Below are 25,611 nucleotides of genomic sequence, written 5' to 3' on the forward strand. Positions count from 1 at the left end.
GATACTAAGCTCTGCTCCTGGAATCAGAGTCAAACAACTGCCATTTGTTTTTTGAACTTATTCCTTGTTCAGTACACAGCTAGAACCAAAGTTCATGACCGGTTCTCTCTGCCCTGGATCTGTGACATAGAACTGGGTGACAGAGCTGCCAGATGGCATTCATTCCTGCACCCAGTGCTTGTGTAGGGAATCCCCTGGGATCTCTTTCTGTTGTAATGCTCCTTGCCCTGGTGCCCAGTCTCAACCCTCTTTCAGTCCTTGGGTGCACTGCCATACAAAATCCTCTGAGATCCCTTCTTCATTGTCTGTAGATCCCTCTGTCCATCTCCCTAAACTTCCCTGGGCTGGGAAAATGACTCATTGCATTCTTTTCTTGGCTTTCCTGATCAGAATTACTTCAGTGTCCTCCCTCCCTTCCTTTTCTTAACTTTCCCTTCTTCCTTCCTCCTTTTTTCCCTCCCTCTCTTCCTTCCTTCCTTCCTTCCTTCCTTCCTTCCTTCCTTCCTTCCTTCCTTCCTTCCTTCCTTCCTTCCTTCCTTCCTTCCCTCCTTCCTTCCTTCCTCCCCTTCTTCCTCCCTTTTATTTTCAGTTCTAAATTATCTCCCTTCCTCTTTTCCTCACCCCCAACTCCAGCCTAGGTCTTTTTAGCATGGTAAACTCAGTCTGAATATATAACATATAACTTCTGCTTTTCTTATTCAATTAATCTCTCTATATTTTATCTAAGAAGCCCACTGTAAATCTATAGATGGCCCTATGTCTTTGGTGTGTTTTCTGTTAGCAATATATTGTTGAGCTGTGTTTTCAAACCTAGTCTTCAACTCTTTCTTTTCATGGGCAAGCTAAATTCATTTACATTCAAGTTTATAATTATTGAGTTTTCTCTCCATTATATTCTGTTATAGTGTGTTTAATGCTGTTCTATTTAAATCTCCTTTTTCTAAGCAGGGAGTTATAATTCTCCTAAGTGACCTACCCAAATGATAGATCATGCTACTTTCACTGGGGAATAGGACCCAATTGTGATATGAAAAGAGACTTTTCTGTGCTAGCTAAGCCCTGTGCCAGAGATCAAGGTAGAATATAGCTTGTTTTGTGAATACTATTCAACTGAATACTAGAGCTAATGTGTTCATACACACACACACACACACACACACACACACACACACACACACACACACACACACCCTTTCAATACCAAATGCATTTCCCAGAATTCTATTTTGACTGATTCAAAAAAGAACCCAAAAAAACCTTTTCATCTACCTCCTCATTTGATGCAGGGCTCTTGTTTATTAATTACTCTTCCCCTATATTATCTTTTGCATCTTCATTGGTTTGCTCTTTAACTTTGGTATCAAACCATAACTACCAAAATGTGAACAGAACTTTGTTATAGGGTGCCCACCTCTGACAGGCTTCATCTTAGTATTATAAAGTATTGAAATCTTTTCATATCTTTACTTTGCCCTATAATGTATTCATTTCATGCCATTTTAAAATCTGACAAACATGCCAACTATGTCTTCATTGAAGTCACTGATAAAACTACTGAAAAGTACAGAGCCAAAGTCAGATGAGGGAATACAAATCCTTCCTACAGTAACTACCATCCCTGTGGTCTTCTGCCAGCCTGTGCACCATGCTGCCCTTCTCTGGACCTCCATTTTTTTATTTATAAAATTAGCAGTTTGGCCTAAGTGATCCATCTTTAAGACCTCTTCCCTCTCTTAAGCTAGTCCTCCCAAATCTTATTTTTCTAACTAGACAGTGGTAATTCTCCTAAATTATCTACCCAAATGATAGGATGACTAATTGTGTGAAAGAAAACTTTTCTGTGCTAGCTAAGCCCTATGCCAGAAATCTCGGTTAGGTTTCTTGGAGCTTATGGCTAATTCTCCAATCATTAGACCAGTGGTTCGCAAACTCTTTTGACCATACCATTGATCAATAACAAATCTTTGAACAGACATCCCAATATATGTATAAATTATATAAATGTACCACTGTCCTAATGTATATCTGTATATTATATTTGTATATTTATACACATATAAATTTGTATTGTAAAAGTGTAAATTATAAAAAAATACACAAAATTTAGAAAGGATAAGATAAATATGAAATAAGCGGTATTTTAAAATGATTTTTGTTTTACTTTATTAATGACACAACAGCTACTTGTAGTCTTGATCCCACTAGCCATAGGCACTGGTGCCTCAATTTTTTAATCTGGGCCATTTCACCACTTTTTAGATAACCTGATGGCTCTCTGATTCTGGGGGGAGAGGTGTCAACATACCCTTGACAGACTTAGTGTGGACACCAGATCTGCTGTAATTCAGAACTCCAAAGCTCAAGAGATCCATCAGCTTCAGCTTCCCTGGAAGCTGGGATTACTTGGTGTTTTCCAGCTTCTAAATTAACATGTCCATTTTGTGAAGATTAGCTTAGTTAAAATTTAATAAAATAATTTTCAAACCCACTTAATTGGGCACATATAGCCTGTCACAACACACTGAAAATGGACAAAGAAATGAGTGGGGGGCTACCATCCATTTCTCCATGTCGTGGATTTCTTCCATTGATTTTGCTTAAATATTACCACATAGGACAAGTGACCATCTGATATACAAAGTGAGGGCATCAGTCCATATATTAGATATTAACAAAGCTTATTTTCTTATTTTTTAGGGTAAAAAATAAATATGAATAGAAGTTCTAATATTTTCTCTCTCCCTCCCCTCACTATGGAGCATCTTGTATACCTCACTTCAGAGATTAATTCATCAGACAATCAGCAATAAATTTTGAAGAAGATTAATGATCACCAAATCACAGTCATAGAATATCAGACCTGATGTTAAAATGTTGAACCTAGAACATCCCTAGCACAGTTTCTTCTACATAGGAGATTCTAAATAAATGTTTGCTGATCAGTATTCATTTGGACAGCAGCCTTATGATAGAGATCACAGAGTGTTAGACCTAAAAGGGACCCTAGAACACATAGAGTGTGTGAACAGGAGGGAAACTTGGGAATCATTTAATCTACCCCTTTTATCTTAAAGAAGGGAAGACAGGCCTGGAAGGGGGAAGAGACTTATGTAAAGGTTCTCTAAAGGAGGAGAACTAGGGCCCAGGTCTCCTGACTCACTATACCAGTTTCTTCCCGAACTGCACCAAGTTCTATGAGGGAGTAAATGAGCAACCTTAAGATCTAGGAGCAGGGTCTTTAGGCTTGAGAATGAGCAAGGTTAACGGGCCACACGAAGAGAGATGTGTCATTGACGAAAGTCTTTTTCACTCGTGAGCCCCAAACATGCTGATGGGGGACAGCAGAGAATGCCCTTTAGGACCCCACCTCCCTTCTTGTTATGCTTCATTGGGCATATCGGGAAGGCCTTTGGTAGCCAGGATGGGGAGGGTTCCTGGGGATAGTTTGTGAATGAGATGCTCTTGAACTAGAGAGGCAGTTTGGTACATTCTAGGATACTGTGCATATTCTAGAACCTCCTTCCACACACAACAAAACAGGTTGACAGCTTCCGTGACCGCTCTGGCCTATGATGATCTCCTTCTCATGATGTCCTACGGTCTGCCTACAGTCTGTACCGCATGCTGGTGTTCTTATTATATTGGCCCATTCTTAATCACATTTGGGTCCTGTCTCCTCAGTCAAACTATGGCCTAGCTGAGCACAGGGTCCAGGTCTGGCCCTCCTCAGGTTGGCCCTAGACTGTGGGTGGGACCCACATCTACTCCTTCTCATTTCCCCCAGCACAGCCAAACAATAGCTGAGGACAAAGGGGTCAGGGGACGTTAGTAAAATCTGCCACAATGGGATAGAAATGGAGGCAATGTTGGCAGACAATGGAGGCCCTCTAAGTCACCACCCTGTTGCTCTTATCTCCTTGGTTAAGTCCTGTTCCTTACCTTGGGCTGGTTATAGTGCTCCATAGACATGGTGATCACATTGATTCCGATGATGAAGGTAATGAACAGGTCCAAGTAATGGCTAGTGCACAGGCTATGGATGGACCTCCGGGTGGGTGAGTAGTCAGCGTAGTATGGCCTGCGCTGGGCCTCTATAGAGAGAGAAGGGAATGCACAGGGGCTAGTGAATGTTCTGGAGACCAGCCATGGTAGAGCAGGGATGGGGTATAGCCACTGACGTTTCCTTCCTGCCCTTTTCCCATGGCTCCCGATTGGGGAATCGGGGCCTCATATCTATCTTCCAGGAGGCAGATCGGGAACTTCTGAGTGTCCAGGACTGGGTCACACTCCATGCAATGCCTGCTCATCCAGCAATGCCTGCCCATCCAGCACCGCCAGCTCCCAGACTTCCTGCCCCAACTCTCAGAAGTGCCTGATCTCTAAACTCAGGAAGCTTTTGTAAAAACATTTCCGGATAGAGAGACTAGAGGATCCTGATTCCTGTGAAGACAGCCTTTTTCCTAGGGATTTCCGAGCTGTCTGAGGGCCGGGCCTGCATTGGAAAGTGCAGAAATATAAGGAAAAGGACCAGAGGAAAGAACCGAAGGGGCGAGTGTGGGGATGAGAGGGTTGAAGAACCAAATGTTTCCACACCTCTGGCCTGCTTGGGGTAACACAGCAGGAAACTCATCTAAAACTTAAGCTACATTGGCTTCTGGGCTAAAGGATGCATTTGTGTGAAATGCATCTGCCAACAGTGGAAACAGCTGATTTTTTTTTTCTGTGGATCCTTATATGCCTTGTTCAGTCGTTTCAATTTTGTCTGACTCTTCATGATCCCATTTGGAGTTTTCTTGGCAAAGATACTGGAGTGGTTTGCCATTTCCTTCTCCAGTTCATTTTACAGATGAGGAAACTGAGGCAAATGGGGTAAATGGCTTGACCAGGTTCACCCAGCTAGTAAGTGTGTGAGGTCATATTTGAACTCAGGTCTTCCTGACTCCAGGCCCAGCCTTCTATCCACTGTGCTGCCTAGCTTAGTATACAATACTTATATACTGAGTAATATCTACTGGGGCAACCAGACCTCTGTACAGCCAGTTCTGTTATGCAGGGCCTGAGTCTCTTATGCGGGGATTATCCAGACCTCACAATTCCTTTGCTCCTTCCTATTTAGTGCTTTTTGTTCAAGAGAGAAGCTTGGTCCCAGGAGAAGAAGGAGGAAATTTGGGCCAGTCAAATGGTGAAAGTCTAGGTCAAAAGGATTTTTGGATTTCATTGACCTCCTGTGCTGTTTGCTCCTCTCATTAACATGAGTAATTGAGATGGCTCCTTTGACCTATTACAGCTGGTATCTTTAGGATCATGTATAGAGTTGGAAGGGGCTTCAGAGACCACCGCCCAGTTAGTAGGGGCAGATACATGGCACAATGGATAGAGTACAGGGCCTGAAGTCAGGAGGACTCCTCTTATTGAGTTCAAATCTGACCTCAGACCAAGTTGTATGACCTTGGGCAAGTCACTTAACCCTATTTGTCTCAGTTTCCTCATCTGTAAAATGATCTGGAGAAGTGACAAACCACTCCAGTGCCTTTGCCAAGAAAGCCCTAAAGAGGGTCAGAAAGAGTTGGAAATTATTGCAAACAACTGAAAAACAACTAGTTAGGAAAGTGATAGAATCATAATAGCTAAGACTTCAATGTATGAATCCCCTTCATTTGACAGATGATGAAATGGAAACCTAGGATGGTTAAATGATTTACTCAGGGTTACATAAGTAGTCCTTTTAGAAGTGGGATTTGAACCCAGGGACTCTGAGAAGATCCAATGTTCTTTCTCCACTGTCTTGTCATCTGTAGTTGGTGCCAATAGACCTGGATGTTGTTTGGTTGTGCCCTGAGAAAGGTATGTGAGGACACTTGCAGCCAATGCCTGCTGACCCAACAGGTCAGAAGTGCAATTCTAGCTCTGGCCCCCAAACATCAGTTGTGAAGACAACAGATGAGTCTGATTTGATGCCAACAAATGAGTTTTCAAAGTTGAGAATCAAGGAAGTGGCTTATCATCTAAGTGGCCTAGTAGATAGAGTGCTGGACTATTTGTCAGGAAGACCTGAGATTGAATCCTGCCTCAGATACTTACTAGCAAGTCACTTAACTTCTCTTTGCCTCAGGTACCTCATCTGTAAAATGGGGCCAATAATGGCACCTACCTTAGAGGGAAAACACTTTGCAAATGTTAAAGCAGCATGCAAATATTTTATTGTGAAATTCAGGGAGAGATGGGGATTGGGTTGAATTATTGTGGTATTAGAACAGATATTCTTAACCTGGGACCCATGGCAGATTTCAGGGGATCAGGGAAAAATATTACATCTGTATCTTTGCTAACTTCTAAATGAAACTGAACATTTTCTTCAATCACCAACGTAGGCAACAAAACATTCTTCTGGGAAGCGAGGTGTCCATAGGCACCAGTAGACTATCCAAAGTGTCTCTGACACCAAAAGGTCAAGACTCCCTGTATTAGAGATAAGAGAGGGAATAGGAGATAGTAGAGTTCTGTCTTCTTCTTGGCCATGGGTGAAGGTAAGGAAGAACTTTCTAAGTAGCTAAGTAACCACTATAACACAGAATGGACACCTACATACCAGTCACTCGATAGGGAGGTCTCTTTTCAGATTTAAGGTGAGCCTAGCATGGCAGAATTGGCAAAGCCCAATAGCTTTAAGGTTTGTAAAGCATTTTACAAGTATTCCCACACTGAATGAATACAATCACCCTATAAGGGAGAGAAGATTTAAAAAAATTCTTTTTCCATTTTATGGATAAGAATAGTGAGGTCATGTGACTGTCCCAGGCTAACACAGCTAGTAAGACTCTGATCTAAGGATCCTAAGTCCAACACTCTTTCTACCATACCATGCTTCCTCTCTGGGAAATGACTTGCCCAGAGTCACCAAGCCATCAAGTGTGATAGTTAGGCCTTGAATTCCAGTCAGTGTCACTCAAAAAGGTCTGGAAGGAGAGAGAATATTAGTACAGTCTCCTGGGGACATGGCTGCGCTGGTCAGCGTATGGTAAAGAAACTACAATTTGGAAACCCCAAGAAAGCCAGAGGGAAACATTTGATGGTCACAAGGCATACAAGTCATATGGGTCATCACCACACACATGCAGCATGCACTGGTAGGGGCAGAGTGGAGGGTGGAGAGCTTATGCAGAGGCTATGGTGGGAGGGGAGGATTGGTGGTTTGGGGCCATGATTTGGGATTTCTGATCCATGCAACAGTCAATTGCTGAAAAAGCCAAGTGCCCAGGTCCTTAATCAAGGACACCTGGGACAGCAAAGTGTAGGCTTAGTGTAGGGGATATAGCAGAGAAGAGGAGCCCCAGGCTCCACACTGGACCAATTCAAGAGCTCCCCATCAAGCATGGCCTAGAAGGCTAAGAAAGGCACCTGGCCCTCAGTGCTGCAAAGGACTATACATGCTCCTTGGGACCCTGCTGAGCATGCTAAGGGGCCCCAGAAGCTGAGGAGAGGGTAGGATACAGGAGGTCCAAGGCTAGGAGAGCATTCTGGAACAGAGTAGGAGTGACTCCAGGGGAGCAGGTGGAGGGAAGCGATCAAGCATGTCCTCAGTGATGCTAAGAGGCCAAGAATCGAAGGCAAGAGCAGCCTCTTCTCGTCTGCCCTGGCCTTCATACTGAGGGTCGATATCACTACAAAACTCGCTTCTCTGTCTTCACCCAGGCCTGAGTAGAATGGAAATTCCTCCCCAGCGAAAGGCCCAGTTCATAGTAGGTACTTCAAAAATGCCTGCTGACTGATTGCCTGGGTGGCACAAAGGGCTGTGGAGAGGTAGACAGGGCTGGGGACAGGCCAGGGGGGAGAAGCTAGTGGTCTCCTCCCCTATATCCTCCTTGGGTTTGTAATTTCCCTTCCACCTTTTAATTCTTTTGATACCCCTGGAAGGAGGCTCCCCTGGGAGCCTCCCTTCTCCAAAGCTTCCTTTTGCCTGCCTTAATTTGGATGATGAAGGGTCAGGGAAGCTCATGGCTTCCTCTCAGAAACACTGGCCCCTCTGGCCTAATAGCACCGGCTGAGCTGCTCCAATATTTGCTTCTTTAGGAAATGCTAGAAAGCAAAGGAGGCGGAAAGGTAAGTGTCCTACGAGCCAGGGAAATACCTGTGTTAGGGAGGATGCCTGGAAAACAAGGGAAATGGTTTTTAGCTTTCAAAAGGAAGATGTAAATATTCTAAAAATCTCTCTCCCTTTCCCTCCTCTCCCTCTCTCTGTCTCCCCCTCTCTCTCTCCCTCCCTCTTCCCCCTCTCTCTCTTCATCTCTCTCAATCTCTCTCTCTTTCTCTCTCCCTCTCTCCCTCCCTCTCCTCTCCCTATCTGTCCTCCCTCTCCCTCTCTCTGTACCTCTCTCTCCCTCCTTTCCTCTCTCTCTGTCTCTCTCAATCTCTCTCTCTTTCTCTCTCTCCCCCCTCTCTCTCCTTCCCTTCCCCTCTCTCTCCTTCCCCCCCTCACTTTCTCTCTTTCCCTTTCTCTCTCTCTCTCCCCCCTCCCCCTTCTCTCCCTATCTCTGTCCCCCCCTCTCCTCTCTCTCCCCCCTCCCCCTTCTCTCCCTATCTCTGTCCCCCCCCTCTCCTCTCTCTCCCTCCCTCCCTCCCTGTCTCTCTCTCAAAAGAGGGAATCTTTCTGTGGTTTTTCCATTCTCCAAAGTTTTCGGCGCCCACCTCTTCTCAGAAGCCTTCCTAGACTATTCTCACCCATGGAACCTTTTGTTCCCTTGACTTCTCACAACATTAACAGTCTCTATCACATATTCAACACTTACTGTATACTATCCTATATTATCTTCTAAACTATCACTTCCCCTCAACTGAGATCTTCTCAAGGCCAGGCTATGGGCCTGTTCCCTCTCAGTCCTCTCCTCCTTCTCCCCCTAGGCCCCCATCTGTGAACTCTGAGGACAAGGCCTTGATCTTCCCTTCTTTATCTTCCCCAGAGTATAAGCTCCCTAGGGCAATACTCTGGGTCTCTCTCTCTGGCCCAGACCAAGAGCTTTCTTAGAGCAGGGCATGGGACCCTTTGGTTTCCCTCAAAGGATAAGCTTCCGGAGAATGGTCTTGGATCTCCTTCGTCTCTTCAGAATTACCATGTCATCAGGAGTCCCAGCCATTCTGCTCACTTCCCTTTGACTTTCTCAGCTCACTCTGGTCTGCCTCACCTACATACAGGCTGCCTTACCTCCTTGAGGATGATTATACCCAAGGGTCCGACTAGATGATCCATGAGTCCTTCCCTGAATTGCCACTGCCTTGCTGGTTTACCGCTTAGTCTGTCCAACCTACATATGATAAGTTTTGGTCCCATGCAGGTACCTTTCTCCTCCCCTACCCCCCCCCCCCCCCGTCTCCCATTAGAATGTAAGTTTCTTGAGAGTAGAGATCTTGTTTTCTCATTTTTATATCCCCAGAGCTTAGCAAACCTCTTGAAACATAGCAAGTCTTCATAAATGTTTTATCTGTCAATCTAATTATTGGGCCCATATCGGGAGCTTCCTAAATGGAAGGTCTAAATCTTCCCCACCTCACCAGACAGAGCTCCCTGAGGGCAACACCCTAGGTCTCCCGTTTCACCTGTCTCCTTGATGATATCACCTATGAGCTGACAAAGGGCTGGGTATACCAGTGGGATGGAATGAAGACTTATTTATTGATTAACTCTGAGATACCCCAGGGGTGAGTAGTCAGTCACAGATTCTCAGAATTGCAGGGTGCCTCAGAGTTCAGAGTCTAGTGATCCAGGAGTAAGGAACCTGAGGATTCAAGGTCACATGTGACCCTCTAGGTCCTCAAGTGTGATCCCTTACTAAACCCAAACTTCATAGAACTAATCTCCTTAATAAAAGTATTTGTTCTGTAAAACTTGGAATCAGTTGAAAGGTCAAACTTGAGGATCTAGAAGGCCACATGTGGCTTCAAAGCTTCAGGTTCCCTACCCCAGACTCTAGTCCAATGGAGTCCTCTCAACAACAAGGGATCATCAAATTTCTACTTAAACACTTTCAGTGACAGGGAACTCACTCCCCTTGAGGCAACCCATTCTACTTTAGGACAATTTTAATGATGAGAAAGTTTGAAAGTTCGTCTTTTTTTTTTTTTAAACCCAATCTGTGATTCCATCTATGTAGGGAACTCCTATGAAGAACTTCTACTGGCCTGTAGATTTACACCTTCTTGGCAACTTACTATCTTCAAGACTTGCCTGGGGGCACTAAGTTAAGTGACTTGCCCAGAGTCATACAGCCAACCTGGGTCAGATGTGGGATTTGAACTGCGGTCCTGACTCCAAGACAATTTTTTGTCTACTGAATCATGCTGCCTCTAAGTTTTTCTTTATTTTAAGTCAAATTTTGCTTTCTTCAACTTCCACCCTAGTTCTGCTTTCTGGCCCTGAGCACTACAAGTTTCTTGTGTCAGCCCTTTAAATACTTTATGACAGTTATATCATCCCCCGCCCCCCCCCCCCAATTCTTCTCATCTCTAGGTTAAATAGTTCCACGTCTTTCAACCCATCTCCCCTTATGACATGATTTGTGTCCCTTCACCTTTCTCTGTCTGCCCTCATCTGGAGGCACTTCCTGCTATCCATGTCTTTCCTAACCCTTGCTCTCTAGAGCCGAACTTCAGATATAGCCTGACCAGAACAACAAGATACTCCTCTTTCTCATGCTGGACACTGCCCTTCAATGTATCCCAGGATGGAGACTGTGTTTTTGACTCATGTGATTGACTCACATTAAACTTGTAATCTATTAAAATTTTCAAATGTTTTCTTCATGGTCTAGCCAGACTACCTCCACTCTGTATTTGAGTAACTAAATTTTTCAATGCCAATGGAGAGCTTTACAATTACCCCTATTACATTCATTTTATTGGGGTCATTCTGTTCTAGACTGTCAAAAATCTTTTCCAATACTGTTCTACCATCCAATGTGTTAGCCATCTCATCCCATTTTGTGTTATATGCAGAACTGACAACCCTGTTGTCTGTATCATTATTAAGATGTTGAGCAGCAGAGGACCAAAGCTTCAGGAACAGAATCCACTTTTATTTTGGTCTAAAATTTCCCACCCAGCCTCTTTATATGTTTGGGCAGGTAGAGCTTCTCTTAGGAAGTATTTAAGGAAGTTCTCTTTTATTCCATCCTGGAGCAGAGGGTGTTCTCCACAATTTAGCTAGTAATTCTCATCAATGAGTGAGGTTTTATTTACTTAAAGACACAAGGAATCAACCTTGATGATAGATATACACCTAATGCTGGAACTGATTAATGTGGTTCCTTGTTATATAGTCAATAGCCAGGCTGTGTCTAGTCTATATCAGACTAGGCAGAAATGCTTCTGTCCTCAGGTCTCTGCTTGCATATATGCAATATATATATATATATCCTCCTGTTTTTTCCCATGCAGAGCTATACTCTGATATTACCAGCTCCCTCTTGTTCCCATCTTAGTTTTCATATCTAGGTAAATAAGCCAGTAAACCTCAATGCATTTCTAAAGATAGCACCCACAACTACCTTCTCTTCTGAAATAAAAGGATTTTGATTCTTGCGACTTCTCCCTACTTTCTGAAGAAGGTGCTAATAAATTAATAGGAGAAAGAGAGAGGAGAAGGAAAAGAAGAAAGATCAAAGAGCTAGAAGGCAGCTCAGAGATCATCCATTCCAAGCCCCTCATTTTATGGAGCAGTAAATTGGGTCCAGGAAACTAGAGTGATTTAGAGAGTAGGATTCTGACTCAGGTTCTTGATTTTCAATCAAGTGCTTTCCTCACTCTGCCACATAGAAGTAGGAGAAGGAAAGTAGGGAGAGGGAATTGATGACAACAAGAAAAAAAAGAAATGAGGGGAGAAAGAAGAAAAAAAGGAAGAGGGGAAAGAAAGAGTCAAAGGAGAGAAACAGAAAGGAAAACAGGAAGAAGAGGACCCTAGAACAGGAAGAGACCATCTTTTTCAAACTCCTCATTTTACAGTTAAAGAAACGGAGGCCCAGGGAGGTTAAGTTTCTTGCTCAAGATCATACAAGTAGTGAGGAGGAGGAAGATGAGAAGGGGTAGAAGATGAAGAAGAGGAGGAGGAAAAGTAGTTGGAGTAGAAAGGAAAGGAGTAGAGCAGGAAAAATAAAAGACTCAGGTAGAAGAGTAGGAAGATGACAGAAATGTGCAAGAAAAGAAGAGGATAAAGAAGAAAAAAGATGAAAGCATGTCTGAGGGGACTTGAAACAGTTTTCTGGGAGAATCGCTGGAGCGAACTAAGGACGTTTAGTGAGGAGCAGGGAAGACCGAGAAGTCCACAGTCACTATCTTTGGCTCCCAAAAGGTCCCAGAAGACAGAACTAGTAGTAGAAGAAGTAGTAGAAGCCAGTTACAGCTCAACATCATCAATATAACTAGAGCCATTCCCCCAATGTTAGATAGGGAGGTCCCTGACTCTAGAAGGCATTCAAGCAGAGGGTGGGTTAGAGAGGATTCTGACACTGTGGAGTAGGTTTGACTAGCTAACCTCTGAGGTATCTCCCATGCCCAAGAGTCTATGATTATTTATATGAAGTCTGTGAAGGAATCCTATTCCTCCAGCATGGGAACCTCTCCATCCAGTCCTCTCTTCTTTACTCCACCACTGTCCTGGGCACTATGGGTCAGAGGACCAGAATCTCTTCCAATGGCTGTTCTGTGAATAGCCACATCTTGAAATGTACTTCTTTCCCACCCCAGGTGGCATGCAGGGTCATGCATCGACACTCAGAACCTGAAACACATGGCAACTGGTTGGGAGAAGGAAGAAGGCAAACAGGACCAAACTGGAAACCAGAGAGAGAAAACGCAGGCCACTCTAAGTCCCAGGGCACAGAGGTCCCCCTGGTTATCCTGCAGGGAGGGTGGGAATCCTGATACCTTCAGAGGCTGACCTGGTCCCATCTTAGGCTTGGATGGTCAAATACCATATGTATTTGCTAGCATACAAGATACCCCTTTTCCACTGGCCACAAGCTGACTCAGAGATCCTAAGCACCTTCATTACTGTAGGAGACCCCCACTAGGTTCCATGAGGATAGTGTAGGCTTGGAGAAAAATAAAAAATCCAGGCTTTCCAACTGTGGGTGTGATAGGTATGCCAGAAAACAAGGCTTGTGGGGGATGGGGGATCATTCCAGAGGTTGTCCTACAGGCCACATGCTAGGCTTGTCCAGGGAATGAGCCAGTGGCCTGTGACTTAGAGTCCTACCTCCCCCATGTCCAACAAACCAAGACAAGGTGTTTTTGTCTCAACAGGCAGGGCTCGGAATGAGTCTACTTGGTAACGCAATCTACCGACCGGACACGTATATCGCCTTACTCCTACGCTTCTTCTCCAGCCTGCGAAGCCTCTTCTCTTCCCTCCGCCGTGCCTCCTCTGCCTCCTGGTGCTGCCGGCACTTATGGAAGTTCTCCACCACCACGCCCACAAACATGTTCAGGACAAAGAAGCTCACGATGAGCAGGAAGGAGATGAAGTACAGCAACATCCAGGGGTTGTGGTTCTGGATGGGCTGATGACCCGCGGGGTGGGCAGGAGGGGAAGGAAGGGAAAGGCCCAGTGGGTCATGGTCTGAGCCAGGCACGGAGCGGCGCCTGGTCCCCAGAGCCCTCTGCCTGCGCCCCAACAGTCTGTGTTCCTTTGTGCCCACCCCACGTCTTCTATTCAGGGTTTATTTTTTGGTACTGCCTCATCTCCCGCAACACTCCGCTCCCCCATCCAGCCCCTCTTCGGTTTTCTTCCCCAGGGACCTTGCTCTGCTAAGGGGTTCTTAAAATGGCTTAGAGAATGGCCTTGGCCAAGGGCACCCTAATTTTTATAGTGGCCTCAGTGGAAGGAAATTGGAATTTCAGATACCACGGAGAGAGATTTTGGGACTGGGGGCTGTCCTAAGTGCTGTATGCACTGCATAGGTGCCTCCCTAGCGGGGTTGTCCCCAGAAGTGTGTGTGTGTGTGTGTGTGTGTGTGTGTGTGTGTGTGTGTGTGTGTGTGTATTTCAGGATTTCACTGGCACACTCCTGGTTTAGAAACTCTAAGTCTGGTAGAAAAGGAGGAGGTGGGACATTTGAGGGTGGGCAATAAGAGTGAGGAAGACCTTACTTTTCTAAAAATGCACTGGGATTCATGCTGTCCCATGGAAAAATGCTGCCATCTTGGACCCCCTAGGTACCTGTTGGTTGATGCCCACGGCATCCAGGCCATCATACATGATGTTCACCCAGCCATCCTTGGACGAGAGCACAAAAAGGGACATAAGAGCCTGGCCCAGAAAGACAGGGAGAAGTGGAGTCAGGACCTGTGGATGTCCAGTCCTGTAACCCACTGCCCCTCCCATTCTTATTCACTAACTCAGAGAAGAAGAGGTAGGGATAACTGAAAGCCTGCTAAGAACTCCAGATTATTGTACTTCATCAGGCCTTGAAGCTCTCAACAGTCTATAAAAAGAGGTCATAGATAGGAAAGAACTTTGTTAAAGCTAAAAAAAAATTCCTGAGGTAAGAGTCAGGATTCCTGGTTTTACAGTTCTAGCTCTCCCACCCACTTGCAGTGCAATTTTTAGTACGTTTCTTACCCACTCTGGGCCTCAGTTTGCCTCTTTGTAAAATGGAATCATTGTGTGGGATGATCTCTGTGTCTTCTTTTTTGCTCAGATAGTTATTTTGCTAGCACTATGACTCTTGTATGTCCTTCGGACAATTTGTGAACTTGCTCTTTTCTTGAGGGATAAACAGACCTGCTTATAACTCAGAATCTTCCACATTTGGAAAGGGAAAGGGAGGAAGGGATATCAGAACTCAAAGCATCTGGACAGTGTCATTGGCAGGGAGGAGACCATTAGGGGCTTAGAGTGGGCCTGAAACCTTTAGCAGGGGGCAATTTTAGTTCATTTCACCACATATTTATTAATGGATCACAGCAACAGATCATGGCTTTAGAGGTAAAAGGGACTTCAGAAATCATCTTAGCCTGAATCCTTCATTTTCTATGTGAGGGAACAGAGGCCCAGGGGAGGGGATTGTCTGGCCCAAGGTCACTTAGGGGGTAGTAAGTGAAGGAGTTGGGATTCAAAGGGAGGTCCTTTGACTCTGAAATCCAGCACTCTAGGGATTATAGGCTCCTAGATTTGGCGCTGGAAGGGATATTAGAGATTCTCTAATCTAACTCCCTGGTTTCCATGAGGAAATTGATAGGTATTAAATGGCGGTTTGAGAATTTAAACTGAAGTCCTTGGAGTTCAAATATCAGCACACCTTCCGCTATTTCTCAGAAATTGCTTCTTTTATGTAAGTCCTATGCTGAACACTGGTGAGAGCCAGACAGAGATGACACAGACCCTTCTCGCAAATAGTTTACATTCAATGGGAGGAAGAAAATATGCAGAAATGATGATGTAATGATGGCGCAGAGATGAATGAGACTAGAGCCAAGGAGAGGTCTAGGCAAAGTGCTAGGAGAAATTAGAGGAGGAGCACATCATTTTCACCTGGGGAAATGAGGGGAGAGGGAGCTTGAAAAAGGGAGAACCTAGATCAGGTTTTGAAGGAAAGGGGGGCATCTACAGATGGAGATTATTATTGTGGTAGGGGTGGAGGGAATACATTTAGGGCATGGTGTGAGCAAAGGTATGGAGGTGGGAGGGTGCAGGGCGAGGCTAGGAAATAGGACAACAGATGGCTACAAGATGATGCTGCTGGGCCTGATATGGTTTAATGATCTGGTAGGTTCTAGCACCTTAGTTAGATAAACACAATTGGGGTCTCAGCCAGGGCTCTATCCTTTCATCCAGTCTGATAATCCAATAAGCATCTATTAAGCACTTACAATATACCAGGCACTGTGCTATTAATTAGCTTAATGAAATTAAAATAATTAAACTAATTAAATAATTAATTTTTAGGATACAATTAATTAAAAGAAAGACAGTCCCTGCCCTTACAGAGCATATAATCTAAAGCCTTCCATGGCCAACAATGGCAGACTCTAAACTTCTTGGGAGTCTGGCTCAACCCTAGGTGTGTCTGATGGTGTTGTCGTTAACAGCTTCTTCCAGCCTTCTAGACTGGAATCTGACTGTCAGTTCTACTGCGGCTGGTGATAATAGTTATACAGCACTTTAACAATGCTACATAATCCATATATTACATAGATTATCCCATCTGATGATTACAACAACCCTATGAGGTGGGTGATATTATTGCCTCCAATTTACAGATAAGGCTATGGAGCTTGAGAGAGGTTAAGTGACTTGCCCTGGATTACGCAGACAACATGCAGTCTAAGGAATGATTTGAACTTAGGTCTTCTTGACTCCAGGCCCAACATTCAACCTGTCTGCTATACCATCCCACTGCTGCAGAGTCAACTGTGTCCAACCCATACTCCCTAGATGGATTAAGAAACCATCTAGGTCCTAAGGACCTGCTCAGTGCCCAGATCCCTTTTTCTGCTTGACTCTAACTGTAGTGGAAACTTTTCCTTGGGGGTTCTGCTTGGGGTAGGAGTCAGGCACAGGAACAGGAAGGATGGTCTGGACACAACATAAGTCTTCAGGTCACCTGATCCCAGCCTGTCATCTGGGGACCTGGTCTTAGCCACAGCCAGTCCTGATGGGGTGCTCACCTGACCCAGGTTATCAAAATTGTACTTGCGCCGGATCCAGCGGTAATGAGCTGCACAGCAGTCATCTTTGGTGGTGATGTTCCGAGTGTCTGGCCCGTCGCAGTAATAAAACTTACCCTTGAAGAGCTGGAAGGAAGAGACAACAGCTCATCTCAACCAACATTCATATATACAAACACTCATGAAAGGCTTAATATACATTGGATGCTGGGGATCCAAAGATGGATATGACAGAGATCTTATTCTCAAGGGAGCTTACAATATAATTGGGGGGGATGGAGGAGCAGAGAGACACATCTACAGATACCTATGCTACAAGGATACAAAGAAGAGGGTGCAAGAAAAGTTCTAGGATAAATCATTTTTTTGGAGGTGGGGTGGTCAGAGAGGGCTTTATAGAAGAATGCAGCCACACTGGAGGACCTGTGGCCTCCACATGTGGCCTCTAGGGCACAGGTACCCCACCTCAGACAGGCCTTGAGGGAAAGAGGGGATTCAAGAACAGTCAGGGTAGGTGGGAGGAATTTCTTTCAAGGATGGGGAGGTGGGGGGCAGGAAGAACACTTGCAAAGGTTTAGAGATGGGAAAATATGACCTACCCAGAGCTCTCCTAGGCCTTAATTTTCTCATCTATCAAATGGAAATTCATGATATTGAGCCTAATTTCCCCCCACCCTGAAATAGAATCATGGAATGCTAGATCTGGGAGGGGGCCTTAGGGACATCCAGTCCAAGGGTTCTTAACCTTTTTTATCTCATGGACCCTTTTGACAGTCTGATGAAGCTATGAACCCCTCCTCAGAACAATGTTTTTATATCCATAAATTAAAACACATGGGAATACCAATGAAACAAAATTATGTTGAAATAAAATATCTCCCTCCCATCCAAGTTCATGGACCCCCTGAAATCTAACCACAGACCAGGTTAAGAATGCCTTTTCTAATTCCACTTCATCAGGATCCTAGATCTAGGGATAGAAGGGACCTTTGAGCACATCTAGCTCAACTTTCTCATTTTATAAATGAGGAAACTCAGGGCCCAAGGAAATTTAATGACTTTTCTGTCTTTCCTTCTTTTTCAATAACATTTTTATTTTTCCCTAGTTACAAGTAAAGGCAACTTTTCACATTCTTTCTTTAATAATTGATAAAAATTTAATTAAAACCAAAACACAATAAGGCAAAAATTAAACCAGCATGTACTTTATCCTCTGTGATTTAGGTGTAAAAGAATAGAGAAGGCTGGTGGAAAATATGTTTAAATATATGACTCAGGCTCAGAAAATGAAAGTGGCCAAAGACTTGAAGGCTAAAAAAAAAAAAAAATAACTTCATGCCTAGTTATTTCACATAACATTCATTTAAAAAAATTTGAGTTCCAAGTTTTCTCTCTTCCTCCTTTACCTTCCCTCTTTCCTGAGACAGTATCAAGGAAATTTAGTGACTTTTCAATTGTCACACTGGTTTTAAGTGTGACATTAACTGGACCTTAGCTGTAGTTCTGATGAAGATCATTCACTGAGTTTGTGGCAGAGCTGGACTGGAAACCACGTCTCCAGCACCTACAAGTCTATGCTATGCCAGCAAATGCAAAGAACACTCTTACCTGAACCCCAAGAATACCAAAGATGATAAAGAAGGCACAACAGATGAGGACGATATTTCCTATGGGTCTGAGGGATGAGATCAAGGTCTCCACCACCAACTTAAGGCCTGGGGCTCGGCTGATCACCCTGTACCGAGATATCATAAAGAAATTTAAGAACAAAACTTGAACATTAGTATCCATCGCTGGCATCCTTGTTGGAATGTAATTTCCAACCTGATGGTTACTTGGTAGCCCTAGTTATTAGAGTCACCAAGTGACTAAGGGATAGTAGCGCCCCTAGACATGAAGAAATGAATAAAGTCACATTTATTAAGTACTAAATGCAAACACTTTGCTAAGTGATAGAGCACTTTTGTCTTAAGTTGTTTTTGTTTTTTCCCAGTCGTGTCTGATTCTCCATGATGCCATTTGGGATTTTCTTGGCAAAGATCCTGGAGTGATTTGTCATTTCCTTGTTCAGCTCATTTTACATATCAGGGAACTGAGGCAAATAGGGTCAAGTGACTTGCCCAGGGTCACATAGGTACTAAGTGACTGAAGCTGGATTTGAAACTCATGAAGATAAGTCTTCCTTATTCCAAACCCAGTAGTCTGTCCACTGCACCACCCAGCTGCCCCAAGGTAGAACATTTAGATAACTTTTAATGAGTTCCCTCCCTACCTGTTTTTTTTTTTTTCAAAGATGGGGAAACCAAAGGCCAGGAAGGAAGAGAAACTTGTTTCAAGGTGACATAGGGAATCCATTGGCAAAACTAAAACTTGATCTTGGGTTTCCTGATACCTAACCCAGCATCAGGAGATAGGGCAACACTCACAGTAAGTTGACCATGTCTACCCTTGTCATCATGAAGAGCCAGGAATCAGACTTTGACTTCATTTTACCATGGAGAGAGTGATATCTGCTGTCAGTCTATATGGACAGAACTACTTTTTGTTGTTGCTGTTGAGTTGTTTCAGTTGTATCTGACTCTTCATGACCCCATTTGGGGTTTGCTTGGAAAAGATATTGGGATGGTTTGCCATTTCCTTCTCTAGCTCATTTTACAAATAAGGAAATGGAGGCAAACTGAATTAAGTGTCTTGCTCAGGATCACATAGCTAGTAAGTGACTGAGACCAATTTTGAACACAGGAAGAGGAGTCTTCCTGACTCCAGACCTGGCACTCTCTCCACTGTACCACCTCGCTGCCCTACACACAGTTCTTTTTAGATCTCAAGGTCCATGCGACTGGGTGCTATGGGAGCTATGAATAGATGCTGCTGCTGCTTATTTTGATAACCTAGTCAGGCAATTCAACTTCTTCATATACTGGGGAATAAATTACACATCACCTTTCACAATAAATCTGCAGTGGGATTATGCAAACTTGTTGCCGCAACTATGTAAATCATCAATCAATGAACCAACAAGGACACTGACTGTGTGCTGGGCTCTGTGCTGGGGATACAAAAGCATAAACAGTCTTTGTCCTCAAAGATCTTACATTTGAATAGGAGAGACAGCACACACACAATGCAGTACATACAGGAAATATATGAAGTATATGGAAGGTTGCCTTATAGAGGAAGGCATTTGCAGCTTGACTTTCAGGGGACATAGTGCCTAAGTTAAGCCTAAAGGGGAACTGAGTCAAGGAAGGTATTATAGGCATGTGGTATGGCCGATTCAATGGCATGAATTTGGAGATGGAGGAACAGTAAATGGGTTAGTGATGGAGCTACTGCATTTATGATTAAAATTAACTGTATAGAGCAGTGACATAACTGGCCTATGAATTGGCACAAAGGACACCAAGTCTCACCAAGGTTTGATTTACCTTCTATGTGGTGGACCCAGGGGTGTTAGAGTCAGCTCCTACCGGCTTGTGCTAGTCCACTGTTAAATTTTCAGTGTGTGCATTTACCCCTTGGAATTTGGCAAATGCTACAAAGCAGAGCTTGGTTTATTGTTTTGTTGATTGTCTAGAGTTAAGGAAGGATGCAGTTTAAATTTAAAAGTATGTTCTGTATTTTCAGAGAGCTGGTGGTTAAATACATATATCAGCCCACCACTGCCTCTACCACATGTCTTAAGCCTTGTTTTCATACTTCGATATCCATTTTCTAGGAACTGGGATCATTTATCTCTTACCTCTTACTGGCTGAGAAGACAGTACAGCTCCCTCCCCCTTCCCCTTCTCCTCTACCATCACTCCCTTTTAGTGATTCCTTGCAAAGCCAGCTCCATGGGAGCCAGTCACATAACCAGTGTGGGGACAGATTTATTGGCCCCCATGTTCACACTCAAACTGGTTAATGTACCCTTGTTGATAGATGATAGATGGTGTGATCATATATAATATTTCTCTCTCTCTCTCTCTGGCAGAGCTCATATGCTCTTAATTACTAGTACCAACATTTGCTTCCTCACTCTACCAATCCAAAGGTGTGAATTGTTGATTTATGTACCCATCTGACTGCCCAGTATAAAGTGGAACAGGAGACCACTTTTCACTGATTTAGATTCATGCACATGAAGAACACGCAGGCCTAAGATGGAATCAGTCTGAGGTCCCTTAGCTCAGGACTGGGGCTTTTTAAGAGATTGACCAATCACCACCATAATAAGTGATCTGGATTAGCTAATGCTGCCTTTGGAGATTATTCTCCCCATACTATAAGAAGGAAGGCCAACAAATGGGAAGTAGGATGGTTTGGCAAAAGGCAGTACCCGATGAATATCTGATGTCTGTGGAGATCACTCATACTTCAGAGCACAAGAGATGGAAGTCTAGGCTTGACTATGAGGAATGTGGCTGCCAATAGTGGGAGGACTGGTGAGACTGGATCGTGGGGCTACTGGCTTCCATCTGGTCGTATTTATCTTTCAACAAATACTTCTAGCCTTATAACTCTCTTTTTCCTCTAGTCATTGATTCTGTTGTGGTTGAGGCATTTCAGTTCTGTCCATCTCTTCGTGACCCCATTTGAGGCTTTCTTCGTGAAGATACTGGAGTAGTCTGTCATTTCCTTCTCCAGCTCATTTTATAGATGAGGAAACTGAGGCAAACAGAGTTAAACAACTTGGCCAGGGTCATCTAGCAAGTAAGTGTCTCTGGTTGAATTTGAACTTGGATCTTCCTAACTCCAGGCCCAACACTCTATACATTGGGCCTCCTAGCTGCCTAGTCCTTGCCATTGTCTTGCAATTCAGACCTGAGCACTGATTTACTGTCCTGTTAATGTATTAACTTCAAAGGAAAATTCCCTTTTGGAGCAAGACACAAAGGGCAAAATACCTATGAACTTTTTATACATCTTAACAGACCCTATCTCTGCCTTCTTATTTAAAATTTTTGAATTAAGTACTAGTTTTTGCTGGTTCCCCTATCGGGTCATCAGACCTTTTCCTGAGGATTCAAACGTGCAGAGCAAAGAGTTTCCCCAATAAAATGAGAATGTTAGATTTGATCTCCAAAGTCTTCTTAAGGCCTGCCATTTTATTTTTCTGGAGTGACTATTAACGGAGGCTGTTTATTACATTAGGCAGGGGTATGCTGGAAAATATTTAACAATCAGCTCTTCAAAATAAAAAGTAGACATGAGATAAGTTTCAGTTTAATTTGCATTATTAACATTTTCTTCATAACTTGCTTAAGTCTAGACAATCAACAAAATAATTCAACCCTGATCTGTAGCATTTGTGGATTTCTGAGGTGTAAAGGCTCCCATTGAAAATTTAACAATTGGCTCTTACAAGTTGGTCCAGGATGACTCCATCAGATCCCTGGCATTAGAGTCAGACTCTTCTGGTGACATTGACCTCTTAAAGATCAGTTCAAGAGGGCTGCTCTCCAGAATTTAGGGTTTGGAAGGGGACTATGAAGATGGGTTAAGTATTCTAAGATGGCCCTAGGGACTGAGCAAAGAATGTGAGGCATCTGTCTCACTTACCACAATGCCCATCCAGTGTTCTTGTGCCACCCTGGCTACCATCTAATCCCTGCTACAGTGTGAACCAATAAAGACTCAGTGTACTGCGTTATTGGACACAAGTATGTGCCCGTATAGGTCTACTACAGGTGAAAAAAGATGACTTTGTAGTAGTAGAATTTTAGTCCAGTTGGGGAGATATTTGTAGAAGAGAAGGAGGCACACCTAGTATCTCTCATATCACAGCATTTAAGGCTCAGTTCTTGGCCTAGTCATCGGACAGTTAATCAACCAACCAACATTTATTAATCACCTGTTATATCCAGGCACTGTGCTAAGTGCTGGGGCTACACAGAAAGGCAAAAACACCTGTTGCTGCTCTCAGAGAGTTCACATATAAATGAATAAGTATATACAAGCTACCTACAGTGTAGGTAGGGGGAGCTTTAGCCAGGATGGATCTAGCTGTTAGGGAGACGGAAAGAAAGGCTTTCCGTAAAGGTAGCGTTTGAGTTGGTTTTGGAAGGAAACTAGGGAAGCTAAGAGGTAGAAATGAGGAAGGAGAGGAGTCCTTCAGCCTGCCTTGCCACCAAGGAGTAACTAGCAGCAGCTAGGCAGCAGACTGAATAGAATACAAGGTCTGGAGTCAGGAAAGACCCGAGTTTAAATCTTGCTTCAGACACTAGTTCTGTGACTCAGGAAAACTCATTTAAATCTCAGTCTCATTTTTCTTTTCTATAAAATGGGGATAATAATAGCACCTATTCCCCTGACTTGAGTCAATGTATGTAAAGCATTTTGCAAACTTTAAAGCATTGTATAAAAATGCTTTCTATATAAAATGTTATTTATTTAAATATATTTTATATAATATATAATAAATATATTTAATAAATATAATAAACATGTGCATGACCCTCTTCCCTTTTATTGCTTCTGATTGTCCTTTGGGGCTCTGGATTGGCCAGGAGCCAAGGAGAAGGTAGAGACAGAGTGAAAAGGCTTGGATAAGCCACACGATGGGTCATGTACCTTTAGATAATGGAGAACTGGCTGTAGGAAGGATATTCTTTGGGTACCCAGTCCTGCTCCAGGGGGACAGATTCCAGAGTCCAGTACATACCGAAGTGGCCTCAGTGTCCTCAGCAATCGCAGGACCCGGAGGATGCCCAGGATCTTGGCCCCACCAGCTGAGGCCATGGAGACAATAATATCGATGATGGAGACGAAGACCAACAGCCCATCCAGCACGTTCCAGCTGCTCTGCAGGTAGCTGTTCTCCCCAGAGAAAAAGCCCAGGGCCACTACCTGGGGATGGAGTCACAGATATTATGAACTCAAGAATGTCATTGAGGGAATACTATGTGCACAGCCTTGCGGGAAGCTTTTACTGGATGCTAGCTGTGTGCACAACCCTTATTTATGTCTTACTTATCTTTGTGTCTCCCCTAGGGCCTAGTTTGGGTCTTTACACATAGTGAGACAAAAGGGGATGGTCAAAGGAGCTTTGGACTCGGAGACAAGAGGCCTGAGTTGAAATCTCAGATCTGAAATGTGTGACTTGGGTGGCTGTGGGCCTGCTGTTTCACCTTTCTCAGCCTTAGTTGATTAATCTGTAAATTGGGGGATATGGATGCTTGCATGGTCTCCCTCAAAGAATTATTGAATAAAATGTGCTAATTGTATATCTATAGAAAAGCAAGCTCTTCCTAGGTGCTTAACAGATGTTTGTTCAAATGAATGAATGGATGGATGGATGGCACCCTGTGGTGGATATGTGGGGTATACCAAGATTCATCTTTGGTTGCTACTCTTAGGAATCTTATAATCTAGTAATGGACATGAGATATCAGTAGCTTGCATTCAAGACCATGGGGAGGCATTGTAGGGAGACTTCAGAAGAAGGAGATCCCTTCTGGTGAGGGGAAATCAGGGGAGCTTTCACAGAAATGATGGTGCTTGAGTAGGATCTTGAAGAACAAATAGGATTTTAGTAGGTGAGATAGTCTGTGGGGAGGAAATTTCAGGGCAATGAGTGGTGGACCTAGAGACAGTTGGACAGACACATGGAGATTTTGGGTCTTCCTGTGGACTATTCTTTAGACTCCTTTGAAACCATATGCTATGTTTACTAGGTTGCTGAGCAAAAGCCATGCTGAACCCCTCCCCCTGACTCCCCACTTGCTACCCTCCCTTGCTTCTCTGTGCTTTTATCCAATCAAAAAGAAAACCTTGATGCCAGATACCTTCACCATCATTTCAGCCACAAAGATCGCTGTGAAGATGTAATTGGAAACACTTAAGAAGACCCGCTCCTGTAAGGAAGGGACATGACATGAAAATTCCTGACAGTGAGGACCCAGAGGAGTAGTAGGCTGGAGCTACATTGCCCTCAGTAAATGAGAAATTGGGGGCATTCATGGTTTACGTTTCTAAGGGCAGAATATCTCTAAGAGGAAGGGTGTAGTTGAAAAAGTCCTGAACTTTGAGCTAGGAGATTTATATTAATTCTAGTTCTTCCATTGACTTGATTTGAGGTGATCTCTTACCCCATCATGTCAGTTTCCCCATTTGTGAAATGAGTGTGGACCTGTTAGACTAGAGAATATTTAAGGTCCCCGCCAATTCTGACATTCTTCTGTTCTCCGATCATATGAGCTACCCTGTCAGTGACTCTCACTAAAGACACCAGCTTCAGGGTCATCTCTGGAGGGTGACAGAGACCTACATCCAGTGGGGACAGGCAGTGCTGACAAATCTGTCACGGCCATTTGAGAGTAATTCTGCTGGATAACTTGGTCATCCCTGAGACAAGCCAAAACCCATAATGAGGGAAGATCTGTCTGTGTGTGTATGTGTGTTTTTGAAGGTTGGGGGAAGAGAAATCATCCCATTTTATGTAGGAAAATCAATCAATCTACAAGGATCTGTTAAGTGCCTACCGTGTACTCCAAGTACTGTGCCAGGGTTGGGTGATACAAAAACAAAAATTAATTAGTGCCTGTCCTCAAGGAAGTTATGTTCTATTCCCTAGATCTTCCTCCCTTTCCAAGACAAAGAATTGTTGCCACTTTTCTTTCCCCTAGGAAGCCAGGCTTGTGGTGATTCCCAAGGTGAGTTAATGAGGGGGCCTTCTTGTTCTTGGAATAGGAGTACTTACTGTGCTGTTAGGATCAATGTCAGGTCGCTCAAGGGCTATCGTGATACAGTTGAGAAAGATGAACACCAGAACCACATGGTCAAACATCTTGTGGGCAATGACCTTCTGACATGTGACCCGGGCCCTGGGTGGAGAAAAAAAAAATAGATTCAGGAATCCAGGAGGAACATATGGTCTCAAAACCCGATGTTGCCTGTAAATGAGTGTGCTCTGATGGAAACAGCTCTGAATTGGGGGTTACCAGAGCTGTGTTTTAGAACTGGTTAGTCCCTA

At 43.8% G+C, this 25,611-nt stretch overlaps 1 protein-coding gene across 7 annotated transcripts in view; it reads right to left on the minus strand.

The window, feature by feature from the left end:
* Positions 1-25,611, minus strand: part of CACNA1H (calcium voltage-gated channel subunit alpha1 H) — a 416,735-nt gene that overhangs the window by 31,064 nt on the left and 360,060 nt on the right. For 4 of the 7 annotated variants that reach the window (XM_072600754.1, XM_072600744.1, XM_072600712.1 and 1 more), the window contains 9 exons: positions 25,339-25,462; positions 24,425-24,493; positions 23,302-23,486; positions 18,264-18,390; positions 16,656-16,781; positions 14,206-14,295; positions 13,334-13,547; positions 8,129-8,146; positions 3,940-4,091 (listed from right to left, as the gene is read on the minus strand). In XM_072600754.1, coding sequence (XP_072456855.1) covers positions 3,940-4,091; positions 8,129-8,146; positions 13,334-13,547; positions 14,206-14,295; positions 16,656-16,781; positions 18,264-18,390; positions 23,302-23,486; positions 24,425-24,493; positions 25,339-25,462 — 1,105 coding nt within the window. The remainder of the gene's footprint in view (positions 1-3,939; positions 4,092-8,128; positions 8,147-13,333; positions 13,548-14,205; positions 14,296-16,655; positions 16,782-18,263; positions 18,391-23,301; positions 23,487-24,424; positions 24,494-25,338; positions 25,463-25,611) is intronic. The other 3 variants (XM_072600726.1, XM_072600736.1, XM_072600718.1) reach the window with 3 other exon arrangements.

The sequence above is a fragment of the Notamacropus eugenii genome, chromosome 1 (assembly GCF_028372415.1).
Source record: "Notamacropus eugenii isolate mMacEug1 chromosome 1, mMacEug1.pri_v2, whole genome shotgun sequence".
NCBI classification, from domain to species: domain Eukaryota; kingdom Metazoa; phylum Chordata; class Mammalia; order Diprotodontia; family Macropodidae; genus Notamacropus; species Notamacropus eugenii.